This window comes from Pyxicephalus adspersus, chromosome 8, assembly GCF_032062135.1.
Source record: "Pyxicephalus adspersus chromosome 8, UCB_Pads_2.0, whole genome shotgun sequence".
Lineage (NCBI taxonomy): Eukaryota > Metazoa > Chordata > Amphibia > Anura > Pyxicephalidae > Pyxicephalus > Pyxicephalus adspersus.
Genome location: NC_092865.1, coordinates 47907053 through 47927521, shown reverse-complemented (window position 1 = coordinate 47927521; position 20469 = coordinate 47907053). Strand labels below are relative to the sequence as shown.

Below are 20469 nucleotides of genomic sequence, written 5' to 3'. Positions count from 1 at the left end.
CATAATACATGTCATTCAGATGGGGTGAACATCCAGTTTAAAAAAATAAATCTGTCACTTTCAGTGGAGGAAAGCTGTTTTTTGTTATTTTCATGCTGCAACTTTATAACTTTCCATGTCAAATCATATAAAAAAATAATGTTTTGGAAAAATGTAAAGTGTGAAGTGCATCTAACTGTCAGGGTTCTTTTCTGTGCTCAAGAGACAGGTACTCTTTAATCAAACCACTTACAGAAATCCTGCTTCATTTTTTGATTCTGGAATTTTACAGAAGGAATGCATTTCTACATCTGCCTAACCCGCCTGTAATGGGTTTTCTGGCAGAAGAAAGCCTCCAAGGACAAGTCTCTAGAATCTCAGATGATCCAAAGCAGCTTCCAAGGAGATGTAAATTGCTGTAGTGATTAGTAAACAATTCTGTGCCGTGCTTCGCCGAACGCCAGAACCGGCAGGAGGAAGAGAACTCTCAGATACTCTGGGGGCCCCTTTATGGTATTGGATCCAACCATGTGAACCCATGCTTTTTAGAGCTCTCACATTATGACGCATGAATGGCAAAGAATACCAAAAAACAAAAAAAGGTCTCCCCTGGCCTTCTGTGCGGGCCAAGTATGTGTTTAGGGATCGGGTGGGCCTCTGTACCTTTTTATTGAGACATTTGGGAAGTTTTTGTTGCACTCTGCAGCCTTCACCAAGAAAACATCACAGTTTCTGAATACCAGCAATAGTCATGAGATGTTTCTTCACAAGAGGCTCTTACACATACACATTAGCACAGTGTGTATCTTAAAAAAATTAGTGGGTGAAGTTAATTAGTGGAAAAAAAGCGTTTGGGATAATTGAGACACTTTTTTCATAATTTATATTAATCCGCTATAACCCTCATGAGACACATAAACATGAGACCCATAACCTGTTAGAATGGAGTTTTTGGTTGTTAGCAAAATACAACACTTTTGTATAAATAGTAGAGAGCATGTTCATCAAACACTTCTTCTATTCACATAGTATAGAATCTCTCATTGTACACATCAGCAAATATCATGAAAGTTAATGTAGAAAAGGGTATCATGATTATGGTTGTATTCTTGTAGGTCAAAATCTTCTAACGCGTTTCGAAAAAAGCTTCCTCAGAGAATAAAGGAGGTTTTGAATTTCATACCACTTATGCGATACACCAGGTAGAGTTGGATGTACTTTTAGAGAGATTCGTTCAGATGTCCCTATGCAGGGCGGTCAGTTCACTTAATCTTTAGGTTCTCAGAGGGACTATTTTCAAAAAAAGTGGGAAGCCCTTCATGGTGTGTCGGGTCAAAAGATCAAAAATGGTGAGATTTGTTGATATCTTAATACTTAATGTCTGTAGGGAGTCTTCACTATGTTGCTCCTTGCTTATGCAGTGTGCGCCTCTCCCTTAACCCCATTCTCCATGATGTTAGCAAGACCAAGGCCTTCCTGCTTTTTCGAAAATAGTCCCTCATGAACTTCTTTGAATTGGCTGATCTAAGGAGGGAGATACAAACAAATCTCTCTGAAAGTACAAAATATAGCTGTTGGTCAGTCCATCATGGCAGATTTATGAACAATGTCAGGGGACTGCTGTACACATATCAGATTATCTATCCTGTGTAAGTACTTCTAGATTGCAGCCTAGAGTTCATTTTACCCTACCAGACATCTATTGACACACTGAAAACTATATTTTGCACCCAGTGTCTAACCCCTTTCTTTCTTTTCAAAAATCTTTCCATACCAATCCAATGGTCTGCCCAGCCCCCTTTAGCGGGGCACACCACCGGGCACTTTTCAGTAACCTCTCAACTGTTTTTGGGTGGTTACTGAAGAGTTGGGTCACAATACAAGGGCTGCCACTTACCTTCAATTTCTTTCCACCCAGCTGGGTTGAACACTGCACCCAGACACCTTTGGTCTTCTTTATTCCTCCTAGATTGTAAATCTAGCTATATCTAACTTTAGTGCATTTGTTTGCTTTAGCAAAATCTAAACTCAAAAATGAAAAATAAAATATTTCTGCTTACCAGGCTACCAGAACAGATAAAAGAAGTTAGTTGTTAGGCCCTACACGCACTTTAAACATTAAAGAGAGGTGCTTATAAATGGGGGAGGGGAATACCTGGGATAGGTATTTAGCCAATCAAAACTGAATGCCTGATTTAGGTACTTAACTATTAAACCCAAAAAGTGTGCTTAATTGGCGCAATAGCGGGCCATGCACCTGGCTTATGTTAAACTTCTTATGAACAATATCCTTTTTACAATTAGATCAGTACTCGTTGTTTTAATGCAGGCTATTGCTAGTGAAAGTTCATTGTTTTCCTTCCATAAAATTTTTATTGGATTATATTTTTGGGTTTCGCTCATGTGAGTGTCATAGGTCTTTTTTTTTTTTTTTTTACGACTTCCCGCCACGCGTTCTGCTGTTCTCTTTTTCTCATTATTCTCTCACTAAGAAGCACGCAATGTCTAATGATCTCATATTAGCAGAATTATTAGTTTTGTCCCCTGATAGAGAGCCAAAGTCGATCCCAGCATAGTGCACTGATTAAACCCCTGCAATTCATTATCAGGGGTATATTTTTCATGGAAGCTTCAGTGTTAAAAATGAAAAGCTGAAAAAATAAGTCTCCTATGGGAAATTGGAGTCCTCACCAAGATGCTATAATTTGTGACTTTAAATATGCATTAATCATTTATTACTGCATCTGTGATTTCATATAAACAAAGACCAAATAAAATTTATTTTTTTTTTCCTGACAGATTGAGACTGTGTATTACAATCACTCATAACAATGTACTAAGCTCCTATCTCCCTCCAGCCCCATTAAAGATTTACTTCCATCAACAGAGCCATGCTTTTGCAAGGAAACAATTGAATTCGTTTGGATGTGGATTTTATCCCACAGAAACTTGAAACTTAGCAAAAAAACACAGAAAATACTCTGGGGGGAAAACATAGTGTTTTAATTTAAATGATGACTGTACTGTTAAAAATATGGCAGTTTATCATTTATTCTGCAGATCCCTCAATGTGGGCATATGCTGGGATCTTCCCGGGAGGCTCTGCACACCCATAAGAAAAAAAAAATGATCCCTCTGAAATTTCTGAAAGCTAAACAAAGCTTTGTCAGAGAGCAGATGTATGATTTATTTATAAATAAGTCATCAGAAATATAGAGTCAGCTGAATGTTTACATAGGTTGAAAATTAGACAAGTCGATCAAGTTTAACCACTAGGGAAATAAACATATTCCAGATAAAACCCTATAGACATAGTTGATCTAGAGCAGTGGACGCCAACCAGTGGACCTCGCTTGGGGGGGGGGGGGCACACCGGCCAGAGCGGCTGACCATGACCCCAGTACAGTTCCCAGGCTCAGGGAAGTGGGCAGGTTGTGTCCCTGGACACAACCCACCCACTCTCCTATTGCAGGCTCAGATCTGCGATGTGAGAGTGGGTGGGGTTATGTCATAATGATGTCACTCTGGTTGAGGTTTCCCACCCAGCCCCTCGCGCATATGCGGTGGGGAGCTGGTGATTTTATTGGTCTGTGGGACCGAGAAGGTTGGCGACCACTGGCAACCAGGAAGGCAAAAAGATCCCTTAGAAACCCTGGTTCAATAGCTCCAACAGGGAAAAAAATTCCTTCCTAAACTTGTGAGGCAATTAAATGTTCACTGGATCAGCAGTCTCTGGTGTCTTTACTTTAAAACTTGCATATCCAGTTATATTCTGTGCTTCTAGAAATCATCCAGCTTTTTCTGAAAGCAATCTATAGAACTTGCTAAAGCTACTTTCTAAGGGAGCCGATTCCACATTTTCACAGACCTTACTATGAAGAATCCCTATATAGATATAATATATTAGTAATAATATTAATAATAATAATATAACATAATATTAAAAGTAAAATACAAATAATATAACAAGAAAAAAGAGTTAGAAAAGAACCTTGTGATCTTCAGCTTAGCCTAGACAAGGTCATAGAGGCATCTAGTCTGGTATATGGAGATATATGTAACCGTATTATGACGGTTGGATTTCAATTTGGATGTATATTTTTTTTTATATTTTTATATTTATATTGTGTTCCTCCCTGCAAAACTCCTAAAGCATTGAATTTACCTCAACAGCGAAATGCGTTTTGTTTTTTTTGGATCACAATTGTTATTGTCATGATTTATAAGGTTTTTAATTTATTTTTTTTGTTAATAATGTTTTATAAAGTTTTTAGGTATATAGATGATTCTTTATGACTTGATGCCCCACATTATTTTATTCTATGCTGTCTGAAACACTTGCATTTGGGATGTGACATCTTATTGTTATCCCTCAGGAATAATTTTTTGTATTTATTATATTCATAGGATCGATAGGCCTCTGCACCAAAGTGGCCAGAGGTCTAGCTGTCCTCTACTTGCATTAACTTTGCCGGTATTCAGAAAATGTGTTGTTGGATGGATACATTTCAGAATATCCCAAAAGGTACTGCGGCCCTTTTAATCCCTTTACTAGTGTTGGTGTTCGATTTTGGGTTGTCCTTATATTGGACCCGAAAATGGCTGTTCCAATTAGGATAGACCCGACCCAAAAAACTCGGAATCCGACGGCGCAAATTAGTGTGTAAAAAAAACCACTTAAAAAAAAATGAATGTTAAAGTAATGTATTGAATGTGTGTAGATTGTTTAACTAACTTTTTTTTTTTTTTTTATGGGTTATCCCACAATGACAGGAAGATTCCCACGGCTGCACAGCCATGGGAATCCACCTGTCAGTGTGGGATCCCCGGGCACTAGAGGTTAAATGGGGACAAGTCTCCCCATTCATCACCTCTAGTGCTCTGTGATTGGCTGAGGAAAGTTAAACCCTGATGACAGCTCAAGCATTGGGAAAATCCCCGGCACTAGAGGTTAATTAACCTCTTGTGCCGCGGATCGCACACTGTTCTCATTCTGAAGATCCCCGGCGCTAGAGGTTAATAATCCCGCTTCCACTTCTTTTGTAACGTTTTTATCTCTGGGTATGCAATGGGGTAAAAAGTCAGCTGGGGATATCCTTAAGCAGAAACAGCATAAGACCTAAATTTGTGGTTCTTGATAATGCAAAACACTTCATCGCCTCTTCAGATCCTTTCTTTCCTCTTTACTGGAGAGAGGTCTGCTCGCAATGCATTTTTTTTTTACATATAAATCTGCTTATTAAAGTCTCACTGAGAGCAAAAAAAGTAATTTTGCTTCTGAATAAGAGTACAAAAGCATTATGGGTATTGCTGTGCCACAAGGAGGTTATTGGTCCATACGCAGCGAGTGATAAAATGAGCGTCGACTATGAATCTGATTACTTGTCCAGACTCCGCCAAGATAAGTTTAGCAACTTTTTTTTTGCTTATTTTTGATAGATATGATGTTGTTAGCCACAGCAACAAATTAATCAGCTTTGTGAGCTTTTGTTGCTTCTATAAGTAGACGCTTGCATTCTGCTTGTTGCTATTTTCAGAACAATTTGTAGGGTTTTGTAATAACAGTTCTTTTATAAGAACTGTCTGTATTGTCTGATGGCTACCAGTTAGATTTTATTCTTCAGAGAAATTTTAGGGGGAATGCTGTTCTACTTTCTGTATAATTTGAGAAATGTCATACAGACTCTTCAAATAATCATTTCCAGGAAAAAGTTAAACTTACCAATTAGAGTGAATTGTTTTTGTAGTTCAGGTCCAGTTGCTTTAAAGGCTGGTTCTTTTTAAATCCAAAAATATTTTTTTTCCTATTTGTTGAGTGACACAGGAAATATTAAACCTTGGGGTTATACCATAGAATGGTTGGACCCTTCTTACTACTAGCACATCTTAGTTCATTTCCTAGTATCCTAGGAAGCTGGATTTTTTTTTCTAGCCCCTATTTTTTTTTTACCCCCAAGTTTCATTTCATTTCAATTGCTGCTCTTAATCCTCCAACATTCAGTTATCCAGTATGGTAGTCCCCAACCTAGCTTTTGTGTACTGTATTACAACCAGAACCCACTGGACTGGAAGATTTCTTTGTCAGCCACCTGGAAGTGTATCTTTGGAAATGGGCTCTGCATGGTTGCTTTCCAGACTCGGTTCTAGCTGTGTTAACTATGGAGTACTTTTTAAGTCTAGATAAAATAATGTTGCCATGTCTCTGAAAACTTATTAGGTAGGCCATTCCAACCAGATGCTTGGCGCTATTATTCTTCGTTTCCTGCACTCTTTGCTGTGGAAGGTATTAACACTGTATGATAGAACGCAGACATGGGTGGAGTGTTACGTCACGTGTGCATACACTGCGCTCTCTTTTCTGGAAAACATTGTTCAGAAAGCATCTCTACACTTCTGCTTCTCCTGAAAATAGTCATTTTGAGTTTGTTCCTACAGGCCACCAACACTGAATTTGGCCATCTTTGGCTTCTGGGCTTGAAGCTTCACCTGCTCCTGGCAGTCCAGGTTTTGTAAATACTCTAGGGAAGTGTTTTTCAACCTGGGTTCCTCTAGAGGTTGCTAGGGGTTCCTTGAACAATGAGCAATCTGAGCCTCTCAGGTCAGTTTAAGTGACCCCAATTATTTTTTTGGCTATCTGTAAGGGTGACATTCTTCCCACTGACCACTACACATGTACTGTGATTTGAGGATATAGTAATTATAGCCTGGGTTCCCTGTAGACCTGAAAGTTATTTCAAGGGATCCAACATGTTAAAAAGGTGAAGAAACACTGCTTGCCTTTAAAGCAGAACTAAACTTTAAAAAAAAACACACTTTCCTTTACTTCTGCAGATGCCTTGATCCCTCCAGTGCTGTGTTGAATTCTTTCAAAATCCTTCTTTGTCCAGGCTGAGCGCTGCCATTTTCTTTCCCTTCCTTTCTTTTAGCTTGCCTAGAATGAGGAAAAAGAGTGCCGATCTCACTGCGGGCATGCGCGGTCATAGCAGCCTGAAGCTTCCTGAGATACGTCACGTGGGTATCACAGGAGGCTCTGTGCTCCCATTTTGTCTTCATCACAGAGGCGTTCAATCAAGATGAAAGTGAAATGAGCAGAAAGTGTGTTATGTTTCTTAGTCAACAGTTGACCTTAAAGAAAGAAAGGCATCACATCTAAGGACTGGTAGACTGCAATATTTTACATCTTGGCTTTAGATATCCTTAATTTAAACTAGAAAACTTTACCTGTGGGGAGATTGATATTTTTTTTTATTGAATAGTCCTTGGTTCCTTGTCTGGCTCTCAATATCCATCTTGATTTCTTACAGGAACGAAACATAAAAGTGAATTTAAGCAGCTTGTGGAACAAGTGAAGGGACGCTGGAAGGCTGGTAAAGTGAAAAAAGAGCCAATGGCTGCTGACAACATCCCAGGTTTGTGCTGAGATTTCTTAGTATTCTTCTGTCAAAAACCTATAGGGGGTTTATATGTCTGCATTATCAACTGCCTTGCAATCCCCCATCTAAAAATAAAAAAAAAGTTTTTGTTTTCACTTTTTTTGGGCTGCTAAATATTTTTAATATGGAAGTATTTGGTAGAAGGAAGAAGAGATGGGGAGCTTTTCTGTAGTTGCATCCTAAGATGATAATGCTGACCTTCAATAGACAAAGCAGGGTGATTTTTGTCACCCTATAACAGGGAACATGTTATTGGTAGCATTACTAGGTAGAAATTAAAGGAAAATGAATGCAGCCATCACATCTACTGGAAAGCTGCAATATGTAAAAGGTTTAATCTTGAGTTTCGACAAATTCAACTGTTAGGCTCAGGACCCACAAAACTGGATAATGACTTTTTTGGGAATGTGTCCCAGGTTTTATGTTTTATGTGTCCCAGGTCTTGCAAATGTGGTAATTCCTAAAAACAGCCATGAAAGTGTCTGTGCTGTAGCTGAACTACCAATTGCCTCAAGATTTATGACATCTTGAAGTATAAAAGGCCAAGCTACACATAAATGTCAATAAACTAGAGATCATTTAGATCACATTGTGCAAATATGCCTGCATGAGAAAGAAAAAGATGTTCATAGACACAATAGATGTTCCTAAACCTGACACTTTTCGCCAAAGGACTTCTTCAAGTGAGACAGGAACACCAGTTGGAGTAGCTGGAAACGATATTACATTCCTTCGAACCCCAATGAAATATACTTTCAATATACCAAATGGGAAGGAAACACAACTTACTTGTGTTCCCGTCCCATTTGGCAAAACACGTCAGAATTAGTAACATCTATTATGAATACTGTTCTATATTTTCACTAAGAGAGCCCTACTCTCCTTTTTTCCCCTTTTTGCACTTGGATATTTGTCTAAATAAATGTCAGAACACAAGAGTCATATATGTATTTTCCTAATATGTTGTGTTCTTTTGTATTCCTGAGACCTGTCCAGTGATGTAGCATAAAACAGTTGCTGAACTTTGAGGGGAAGGTCAATGTAACAAAGACCAGCCACTGCTGCTCTCTCCTCTCGTTCAAGTCTTGGTAGCCACCCCTTTGTTTTTCTGGACTGGCCCCTTTCTATTTTCTGCTTTGCATGACTCTCAAATACAGAACCATTAGTTCATGGTCATGTCTCCTTCTCTCTTCTTCATTATGTGAATTATGGGAATGGACCTTACTTGGAGTCTCAACAACTTGTACAAGGCTCCTGCACAGACTCTATAGCTTGTTTTAATGCTGTAATTGTATTCCTCCAATAATATAATTAAATTCCCAGAAGCCTCTATTGTATTCTTCCAGAGCTGATGTCTTTCTTATATTATTATTGTAATACAATTATTGTAATGCGAGCAATTGAGTTTACTGCCAGGACATTATAACTTGTGTCTTCATTTGGGAATTGCAGGTTTAGGAACATGATACCACATAATTTACAGAAATAAAGGGACAGCTCCTGTAATAGGAAACTGTTGGTTGTCCTGACTGTAAACAATTATATAAGTTTTAGACTTTATGGGCAGGTAATTTGATATTGTGAGCCCTGTGTCTCATTTCCTTTTGTCTATATAAGTTTTATATAGGTTACGTAATATAGGGAAAGATGGAGTGCACTGCAATGACATATCTCCCCCAATGACTGCAATAAATGCATCTTTTCCTACTGGGTGCATCACCCGTTATGGGTCATCCTATAATGAGGTCATTTCTGATCAAGAAATGCAACAAAAAGAAATTTGAAAAGTTTGTTTTAAATAAAACATTTTGTAGCTGGAATATATTTGCTATTGTTAAACTTCACTGAAAAAAACTAGTTTTCTTGGCATCATCCCAGTCCATAGTCTTTTTTTTTTTTTGAGTATCTGACATAGAGCAAACATATCGTCAGAACTCTTCATCTGTAAAAAGGACAACTAGAAAACTAGCATTTTGGGGATGGGGTCAGCAAGTCTAGGCAGTTGTTTCAGTTTTCTTTAGGACCCATTTACAGTTATGCTGTCAAAGATCCCCGCAGGTCCAGGGGATCTGTGCCCTCGTCTGGGTCACCCAAATCAGACTCCTCTGCAGCCAGCAGCAGCCTTGTTCAGGAATCCTATCCCCTGGTTACTTCCTGATCTGAGTTATGTGACCCCATAACAGCTACTGCTTCTTCCCCAGAGGACCTGAGCTGCTACAGCACTCCCTCTAGTGGTGGGTTCTGTTACTGCTGGTCATATGATCTCCGTGACCTTCCATATAAAAGGAAGTGGGTATCAACAGGATGTTGCCAAGGAGTTCTCCTAGGCTCTTCTTCCAGGTTTCTGACGCATTCCCTGATCTGGCTTCTGACTCTCTGGATGACAGTCCCGGGCTCTGTCTGACTACTTCTGATTAACATCTGCCCTGAACACTGGCTCCGTCTAACTATACTTCTGCCTTATGCTCCTGTACTATGCTTTGGACTTAACCAGTCAGCAGTTACTAGCCTCTGCTTGTGCGGAAGCTGCAACCTAAAGTCAGTCACCCCTGGTGACTGACTTTAGCCGGAGGTTGGTGTCTTAAGACTCTGCGCCTTGTACATGTCTCTGCCAAGTCGGCTGGTGACACGAAGGGTCCAACCCTGGCACCGTGACATGAATATGCATTGCTGTATGGCATGTGCATGGATTTGTCCTCTATAGTGTGCTGACAAGCAACAGAATTTTCTCTTCAGGCTGTGCAGTTTTAATGCATGTTATGTCACAGATATAATTTGTGACAGTTTATGCAAATATTGATGGGTTCAATTTGAAGTGCACAAAGAGAGATAACACACAGACTTGAAAGATTATACTATTTAATAATAAGATAGATAGACAAAACAATGCAATACTGTAATAACAATTAATAAGCGGTAACAAAAGATACTTAGCTGCGGAAGAAAACTGAATTCACCCAAAGATTCTGCTGGAAATCAATAACTTGGCAGATGATCAAAGAAACATGTTGCATCCAGCAAGCTCTGGTCAAGACTAGTTATTAAGCATGACACTGTGTTTTTAACTATCCAGGAAACTGAGACAATGGCCAGTGTTTGACCAGTACTGACCAATGATAATCCCTTAAACCAGCATTTTACCTTATAAGGATGCCAGTTAAAGTTCCTGTACGTCTGCACAAGTTTTGGGAACGGGTGTCCTCTTGTAAACCTTGATATTAAGCATTGATCACAGTGATGAATATATATGCCTCGTGATTATGTGAAAGTTCGCTGATACTTTTCTTCCAGTAATTAAAAATGACATTTCAGAGATTTACCCTCTTTAATAAAAAAAGTTTAAAATTGATGAGAAAAAAACATTTTCTAGAGATGTTGATGAAAGAAAATTAGGGTTGCAGCTTGTCTTTTCTACACACTGCGTAGCATCATAAATAAAATCCCAATTTTACTGAAACCAGGGGTCGGCAAACTCCGGCCTTTAGGCCAGATACGGCCTAGCTGGTGGTTGGTTCTGGCCTAACGCCCCATGAACGTGTTTCCCTAAAAGGGAAATCCCTCTCCTCGGCAATGCATACGGAGGAGAGGGATTTCACTTCAGGAGGCGTTTCCTTGTGATGGGCGGAGCCATTAGGGCGGGACTCAGAGTCTGGTTCAGTGTGCTCCCGCCCACCCCTGAAATGGCCTATTGACCATAAAAGTTTGCCGACCCCTGCTCTAAACAGTGTGCAGAGCAATAAACTTGTAATATGAATACAGAGCTGGCGGTTGACCGTCAAAGGCACAACTGGCTTAGTCTATTATGATCCTTGTCGGGCCTAGATATCGGTATAGGGTAGACTAGCTCCGGGTATAATTTGTGGCTCGGCTTTGTAGCAACAAAGTACATGCACTTTTTTAAAATTAGTTTTATGCCTTTTAAAACACTACGAATTTTCTGAGTTGACCACAGACTTCCACTGAAATCCTTCATTACTTTGTCAGCCCTGCCTGCAGCACTACAGAACTCTGTTATCACGAACATCTCTGAGCATGGATACTTAGTAGTAGTATCCTCCACAGAAATTTTTTAGGCTGGGTGGGATAAAGGCTGTAGGCAGGTGGCGGTCCCTTTATTGTGAACTAACTTTTCCGTAACCACCTAAAAACAGCCGGGTGGTTATTGAAAAGTGCTGGTTGGTGTGCCCAGCTAAAGGTGCCCGGGGAGAACACTGCTTTAATTTCTCTTCTCAAAAAATAGTGCTGCTGTGTCTCCCAAGAGCATTTTTATATGTATTTGGAAAGGCTATTAAAGTAGTGGAATTCTGGGGGGTATCTCTATGTCAGAAGGAAATGTTACAGTGAGGAATAAAATCTTTCCTTGCTTCAGAAATAAGGTAAAGGAATATAAATCATGGTGGGACATGCGCCAGTTGGGGTGAGGGAGGTTTTGGGGTACACTTATAATTAATAAACAGTTGTTATATAGCACCAACATTTTGCACAGTGCTGTACAATAAATAGGGATTGCAAATGACAGACAGATACATACAGTAACACAGGAGGAGTGGATGACCCTGCCCAGAAGAGCTTACAAAAGAGCTGGGGAACCTAGCACACAATAGGAGGGGAGATATGGAATGGTGGGTAAGTAGTGAGGTTTTTAGAGACAGAAGAAGACTGGTAGGTGAGTTTGAAAAGATGGGTTTAAGAGCTCTTTAAATGTGCAGAAAGTGGGAGCAAGCTAAATAGTATGGGGAAGACCATTCCAGAGAGTCGAGGCAGCTCTAGTAAAGTATTGGAGCCATGTGGGTTATGAGGTTATGAGTGAGGAAGTCTTTAGTAGGTCATTGGAGGAGCGAAGAGAGTGGCTGGGGGGGTATTTTTCTATCAGGTCATCATTTAGATGATACATAACTCTTTAGGTCAAAAGAAAAGTCAGCTTTGTATTTCTCTAGATTATTATTTCCCAGGTCATTATGAGATAGAGGTGTAGATGGGGAAGAGGGGTGCAATATCTCACTTCTTCTGAGTCGTATATCCGCAGCTATAGGCATCATTCTTTCACTTGTTTTCTGGATGCAGCCGGTAAGAGGAGTTATGTTACACTTCACTTGAGATCTAGAAAAATTACTGGTGAATGTCCATTCTTTTTGTTTATGACAGGGACTCTTTATTCTTCTGTATAATTCTCTTTTGTTTGTATTCTACCATGTCTGGCTGTGTTTAGTTGTCACAAGATGGAGTGTGCAGTTTGCTGCTTAGCATCAATTTCATCTGATTACAGTTCGTTCTTTTCCGAACGCTTGCATCATCTTGTCCCCATCTTTTATTGCTTGATTCTTTGATGAATGCTTTTTTTCCTCTCTTCTCACATGAAAAACGCATCAGGGCAGACGAGATAATGATCTCTGGAAAAGCGCTCTGTAATTTAGTCTTCTGTTTTCTCTTTGAAGTTCTTTATCGGCACGGGTCATGAAAATAAACTACAACATTTAAATAGAGCCTTCTTTTGGTCACGTAGGCGCATACTTCATTTTGGTGAAGATTTAGAAGGGAAGAGAGGGATGAAGGTTCTACTTCTTTTTTCCAGCTGTGATTTTGCTTTACTCAACCATGGTATTTGTCTGTGGCCTGGCACAATTTATAGAACCAAGATTTTTTCAAACAGAAGAGGTTGTATTGTGGCAGTCGTATTGTAGGTTGAATATAATAGTTATGTTTGCTGGGCACTGGTGACATTCTTGAGAATAGGGCCTATCCAATGGCTAGAGCATAAAAATATTAAAAATGATAACACCTTTTTGAATGTGACCTATCCTTTCACTAGCAACCAAAGATATCACCAAGAATGGGACTTAAGCATTCACGAAAGACGCGTGACAACACTGAGAAGCAACCTATCAATTCACTAGAAACTGATGACATCACTGGGAATGCAGTTTATCCATTCACTAAAGACTGGTGACATCACTGACAATGCAGCCGATCTATTCACTAGAGTCCAGTGACATCTTTTAGAATGCAGCCTGTCCAATCACTAGAGAGCAGTGGTATCACTCAGAATACAGCCTATCTATTCACTAGAGATTGGTTGTCTCACTTAGATATCAACCTATCCATTCACTATAGACCAGTAACATCACTCAGAATGCAGCCTATTCATTCACTAGAGACCAGTAACATCACTCAGAATGCAGCCTATTCATTCACTAGAGACCAGTAACATCACTCAGAATGCAGCCCATTCATTCACCAGAGACCAGTAACATCACTCAGAATGCAGCCCATTCATTCACCAGAGACCAGAATGCAGCCCATTCATTCACCAGAGACCAGTAACATCACTCAGAATGCAGCCCATTCATTCACCAGAGACCAGTAACATCACTCAGAATGCAGCCTATCTATCCACTATAGGCTGATGACATCACTGATAGTGCAGCCTTTCCTTTGGCTAGAGACTGACCAGAGCAGATGCTGAGAATTCAGCATATGTGTTCAGTAGAGGTCATTGTCATCAATGAAGTATGTAGCCTATCCATTTTCTGGATCTTAATGGCATCACTAAGAATGCAGCCTATCCATTCACTAAATATTCAGTGACATCACTGTCATTGCAGCTTGTCCATTCATTAGCCACTGGTGACATGACTGAGGTGGCATCCTGTCCATTCATTAAAGTCCAGCGATGAAAGTGTTATCTTACCAACGTTTTACAGAATAAATGTTTACAATAAGTGCCACGGGCATCACAGTAATCTTCATTGGTCCTTTCAGTTCTGGGATCATTAAATAGCTTTAGAGAATCATTCTGTCTGTGAACAGATTTCCCTGATGGCAAATAAAAATCACAGCAAGATTTGTTTTTCACAGAGCCGCTGAATATTTGGCGATAACTTTACATCAGTGATGCAGCAAGTCTGTTTAACAGCTTCTTCATAGTTTATTAAATGCTTCTGATCAATGCAAATCTTTCTTGCTCATAAAATGTAGGAAAAAAAGAAAAAATAATAGAAAATTGTCTGGTCAGACACAAGCCTGTTGTCTCTCTAAGAATATTGCGCTGTTTCCAGCAGTGACAACTTGTGACTTGAGTTTGAATTAGTGCTGCAGTGTTGCTACAATAACCCTAATTTTCTTCAAACTGGACCTAACATTGTCCACACATCCTAAACAATATATAGCAAGCTATATGCTTTTCTCTCTAGATCAGTGTTTCTCAACCTTTTTTAACAAGGGGGAACCATTGAAATAACTTTCAGATCTTCAGGAAACCCCTTCTATAATTTCTATGTACAGAGCTCACAGTACATTAATGAGGTGGTCTATGGTAAGAATCCCTCGTACATTGCTGGCCATTGGGAAGAATGTCACCATTACAGATAGCCAAAAAGATAATTGGTGTCACTTAAACTGACCTGAGAGGTACATACTGCTCATTGCTCAAGGAACCCCTAACAACCTCTGGAGAAACCCTGGTTGAGAAACGCTGCGCTACATAGACATAGCTGACTTTGTTCAGGGTCTCGATCTACTTTTTGGTCTGAGATTCCAACTCAAAGAGATGACAAAATCATTTCAATCCTGGCACCTATGCAAAATTTTGCACATGAAAATGGAATAGATTTATTCAGTAATTTATTTTAAATTTCCATGAGGGGGGGAAAGCACAACAAGAGAAAGCAAAATATTAGCAAATTAAACTTTAATTTTGAAAGTAAGCCATAACTTTTCACAAGGACCTCATAATGGAGTCTCTAAGTCTTTCTCTGTCGCTACATTTGATTACTTTTTAAATATTTGCTCTTTTGCACAAATGCATGTCTTTGACCTGTAATAATGAGCTCATGTGGACCTAGAAAACAAATTTAACTCATAATGGAATTGGAAGATTTACCAGTCTGTGCATTGCTTATTGCATGTAAAATGAATAAAAGGTTGCTGGATATATTTAGTGATCAGCGCCGCATTTTCAAACATTTTTCATGTTTTAATCCAAACAAAGTACTGGTGCCGAGTTGTAGATAATTTAGGAAAGCCTTGAAGTCTGTATGTGTATCTCTAAATACATGAAATAGCCACATGTCCTAATTTCTCTGCATTTTATAGCACTTATCAGTCAATTTAGATGTATAATTTTGCAGATAAATACTGATCTGCTTACACTCCAAGAGAATACTTTGAGATGGAAATGTAAATGATTTTATAATGATTGATTTGGAGCATCTTCTCACACACAATCTGTATGCCGATTCATCTTCATTCTTCCATACTGGCAGCTGGCATTTTACTCCTTGGGTACCTCTAAGGTTTTCTGAAGGACCCCAATGATATGCATGGACACTTTAATAAAAGCACCTATTTTGCACCTTGGAAAGGTTTATTTTATTATTGTTATTAATATTATAATTATTTATTTTTCATTATTTACCGTATGATAAATACAGAAATATAAAACTATTGTTTGCCAAAAAAACACACTCTTTTCTTCTGTTCCATGTATACTGTACTTGGATCTTAATCCAAGAGATGGTGGTCTTGTCTATCTTACCTCTGCTTTGGGGGAGCAAATCTGCAAGTATCCTAGGTGTCATGAAGTTCCTATTTTTTACACCTGAAAGCTTCAACTATTTTTAAAGCTGCTGAGACCATAATATGGAGAAAACTGGCACTATTTTGTATAGCCAGCTACAAATCGCCAGGGAACAATTTCACAACACGCCCTTGTCTAATGGCGTGCAAGGAAGCAGTCTGCAAAGCACTATTGTACTTCTGGACAAGGAGTATAGAAGGAAGGTCTGTGGCACAGCATTCAGGCTGTTTGTTGAGTCTCTACTTTTATTACATGTGCGCTGTTGTGGCTAGATTTAAGATTTAGATGTCCTTAACCTTTGCCCAATTGTCACCATTTTTCTCTTGGGTGTCTACGTTTCACCATTTTCTTGTCTCTTTAGCATTACAAATTGTAAATGCTTTTATCATCAAACCAGCACAGAAATAGTCATCCTGAAAGGCAATTAAGACTTCATGCTGCAATTTTTGAATTCAGCTCATGCTATAAAAAATGTTTTAACAACATGCCCTGTGTGCTCAACTGCAATTGTATAAACACCCTATATTTATACATAGGCACATGTATGCAGACTTAATAAGCTTTTTACATGATCGGAACCAGGGAAATAATATCTTTATTTAGCTGTGTCTTGTTTTCTGTCCTGCTTGATTTGTGCTGTCACTAGTAAAAAGAACTTCCAGATCTCATCTTCCATGCAATGGGAAGGCAGTAAAAATAATACTTATCTGTCATTAGTGAATTTGGCAGCTCTTTCACATAAACATAGAGTTTGCTTTTTGATTAGTCTGGGTGTTTTGGTTTTAAGTAAAGCTAATATTAAATATTGCAATCCAGACTTAAATTCACTGCAGTAAATCCTGTCTAGTAATTTCCTTTTTCTGTTATGGAGACATAAAAAATCTTATCTTTATGATGGCCAGCTGTGCATTAGGAGGACACAAGCTTAGAATAAAGAGCTCAGATATTAAAAACATCATATTTATCCCTCATTTCCTTTCTCTGTGGCATATGCTGCTTCCCTACCTCCTAGATTGTAAGCTCTGAGGGCCAGGGTCTTCTCTTCTTCCTGTGTCACTCTCTGTGTCTGTCAACTGTAACCCGTATTAATGTACAGTGCTGACTAATATGTTGATGCTAAAGAAATACTGTTTAATAGTAATAATAATGTGTGTTTTTTAATGTGCTTCGATCCAGGGCCCAAACACTTTTCTATTATTCTGCTGTACACATTTCAACCAATGAGAATAAGTGAACGAGGAATCATATTTTTATCCCCAATTGTTGATACATTTTCCCCCATTGTTCCTTACCCCTGTGCAACCCCACTTCTTGGTAAATAATAGTAAATGGATGCTTACAATGAGTACTGTTCTCTTTACACAAGCAAGTCTCTTTTTTTTTTATTAATCATAAACCATTCTCTCCCTATTCCTTCCATGACTCTCTTGATTTTGTAGCCATTATGGCTGTGGCTCGGTTAGGATTTATTAGCAGATTGGTTTATGCTGCTCTATAATGGATTCTGTCCCAGTACTCATTGTCCTGACTTGCCTGTTTTAGCAAACCACTTTATGAAATGATTCATTCATTTTTTTATTGTAAATCTCGGCTCTGACTGAAGGCTGTTTCACCGCGGGTCAGCTGCATACGACAATTGCCTTTGTAATGTATATTCACAGATATAAAATTGAATGGAAAGAACAGAACAACAAATATTTTTGCAATGCTAAGTCCTGGCAAGGGCGAAAAAAGTAAAGGCTTCATCTGTACAAAGAAATTGTGCGGCAACATTGTTATACCGTCCTTCAATTTTTTAAATAATTATTATTTTCTAATACTCTATTTACAGCAGTGTTTGTGCCCTCTAATTTACTAGCTGTGGTGAAATTGCAATCCCCACTATCTTTCCAGTAGGACTTATTCAAACCTTGAATTCTGGAGAGTGCTGCAAGTTGCAAAATGTCAGGCAGACCCTTTTAGCTGGACACAGCTAAAGAGTTGAGTCACAATACAGGGGCTGTCACCCACCTACAGCTTTTTCTCACCGAGCTTAAAAAGATTTCTGGGTTCAACACTGATACAAATTATATATGTCAGTCACATACATTTTATTAACGGCCTCTGTTTTCACATTAAAGCCATTTTCCTGGTTGTCTATATTTTTATTTCCTTGTATTTATCAAGTGCCGACATATTACACAGGGCTTTAAAAAACCCATATTCATATCCGTAACTGTTCCTCAAAGGGGCTTACAATTTAATGTCTCTAATATAGACATATGTCTAAGACAATTTTTTGTTTATTAATTACATGTTGCAGATAGTGCCCTGCCCAAGATTAGAACCTGGGACCCAGCGTTGCAAAGGCCAGAGGTCCAGCCACCGAGGCAACCATGCTGCTGAATGAGACTTGCAATACAATAGACACGAGAGTATAGCTGAGTACACACAACAGAAAATTCCTGTCCAACAGTCATAATGTTCTCACGTGAAAATCTAGTGTGTGTATAGTAGTTCCCCGACATAGTTAGGTAATCTGTCCTGGTGGTCCTGTCCATCCAAACCTCCGCTTGGAGAGAGTGAATCTGCAGTTTGTATATTCTCATCTCTGCTCTGTTTTAATTCAGAACTGCAAAATAGGATGAGAAAAAAAGATGATCTTGCCTATAAATTACCACCTGCTGATCTGTAATATCTCGTATTTACCCCCATAAATCAAAGCTGAAACAAATTTGATATTTACAGTTTAGTAATGAATTTAGGAGAAAAATAGGAACTATATGAAACGCTCGATACATTCCAGTGTTAAGTTATGAGAATGCTCAGAGGAGAAAATGTGCTTTGATGCAAAGTAACAAATCTGCTGATCACAGAATTCAGTCTGTCCTTCATTCCTTCCCCAACAATCGGCAGCTGTTTTGTCTGGAGCCATATTGAGCAAAAAATGTATCGATACAAATGATAAATGTTCTTATGTAACACAGCAATAAATGTAATTACTATCTTCCAGAACAACTGCATAACGTAAATTACAAGATGTAAATCAAACTTTTCAGAAAAAGGTTTTTGTCCTTGACAACATTTCAAACTTTAAATTTAAACACATCTTAGGTGTGGATAGCGTATTATTTTCTGGGTGTTGATTACCTGTCGGTGTAATTTCTATCCTGATTACCAATGGTGGTAAAAAGCTTTTGGCGTAGGCTATTGCTGGGTACAGGACTTTTCCCATATTCATCCAATGGATTCATTCCCATATTCATCCAATCCATCAAGGGATGCTCCCTCTCAGCACTGTTGAAAGCCTGCTGAATCTGAATTCCATAAAACCTTAACTGAATTAGATGCTTGAGATTGTTTTGTAATGTGTCTCTAGTAGTCATTCTCATACAGGGTTTACTTGGGGTTGTCCAGAGGTTGTTAGGGGTTCCTTGAGTTTAGCTGGTTTACCTCCAATGTAATAGTGGCTTTAAAATTTTGTGGCCAGCACCACTTGGCAGAGTCAGCATGAAACCAAAACTCTTTTGGCTATCTGTAAGGATAACAAACGAACAAAAGAGAGAATGAAGCAGGCAATCAAAAATATACATTGGTAGGTTTACATAATACAAATAAGTACAAGTTCCTATGTTTGAAAGTTTGACAGGACCACATCATTACGTTCATTCAAAGGTACAGTGAGGGAAATAAGTAATTGATCCCCTGCTGATTTTGTACGTTTGCCCTCTGACAAAGAAATTACCTGTCTAATATTGTAATGGTAAGTTTAATGTAGCTGCGTGAGACAGAATAACAACAAAAGAACCCCCAAAAACCCAGTGCTCAAAAGTCAGAGCTTGATGTGCATTGTAATGAGTGAAATAAGTATTTGATCCCCTATCAACCAGCAAGATTTTAGGCGCAAGATTTTAGGCTCCCAGGTGTCTTCACTGTTTGCAGCTGAGATTAGGAGCACCCTCTGTAAGGGATTGCTCCTAATCCAAGCTTGTTACAGAACCTGTATAAAAGACACCTGTCCACAGAAGGAATCAAGCAGTCATATTCCAAACTAGCCACCATGGCTGTTACCAAAGAGCTGTCTAAGGATGGGGACAAGATTGTAGACCTACACAAGGCTGGACTGGGCTACAAGACTATCACCAAGCAGCTTGGTGAGAAGGTGACAACAGTTGGCGCGATAATTCACAAATAGAAGAAACACAAAATAACCGTCAATCTTCCTCGGTCTGAGGCTCTATATGACAAAGCAGCCCAGAACTACATGGGGGGAACTTGTCAATGATCTCAGGGCAGCTGGAACCATAGTCACCAAGAAAACAATTGGTAACACACTGCACTGTGAAGGCCTGAAATCTTGCAGAGCCCGCAAGGTCCCCGTGCTCAAGACACCACATGTACAGGCTCGTCTGCAGTTTGCTCTGACTTTTGCATCTTTTTCTTTTTTTTACAACGGGTTTACCCACAGAACACAAATTCCTCATGTTTTCTTTAACAAGAAAG

At 39.0% G+C, this 20469-nt stretch overlaps 1 protein-coding gene across 5 annotated transcripts in view; it reads left to right on the top strand.

Annotated features, from left to right (window-relative positions):
• RAD18 (RAD18 E3 ubiquitin protein ligase) overlaps nucleotides 1-20469 on the top strand; it is a 198516-nt gene that overhangs the window by 105507 nt on the left and 72540 nt on the right. For all 5 annotated transcript variants that reach the window (XM_072420467.1, XM_072420465.1, XM_072420468.1 and 2 more), the window contains one exon: nucleotides 7284-7388. In XM_072420467.1, the coding sequence (XP_072276568.1) occupies nucleotides 7284-7388 (105 nt within the window). The remainder of the gene's footprint in view (nucleotides 1-7283; nucleotides 7389-20469) is intronic.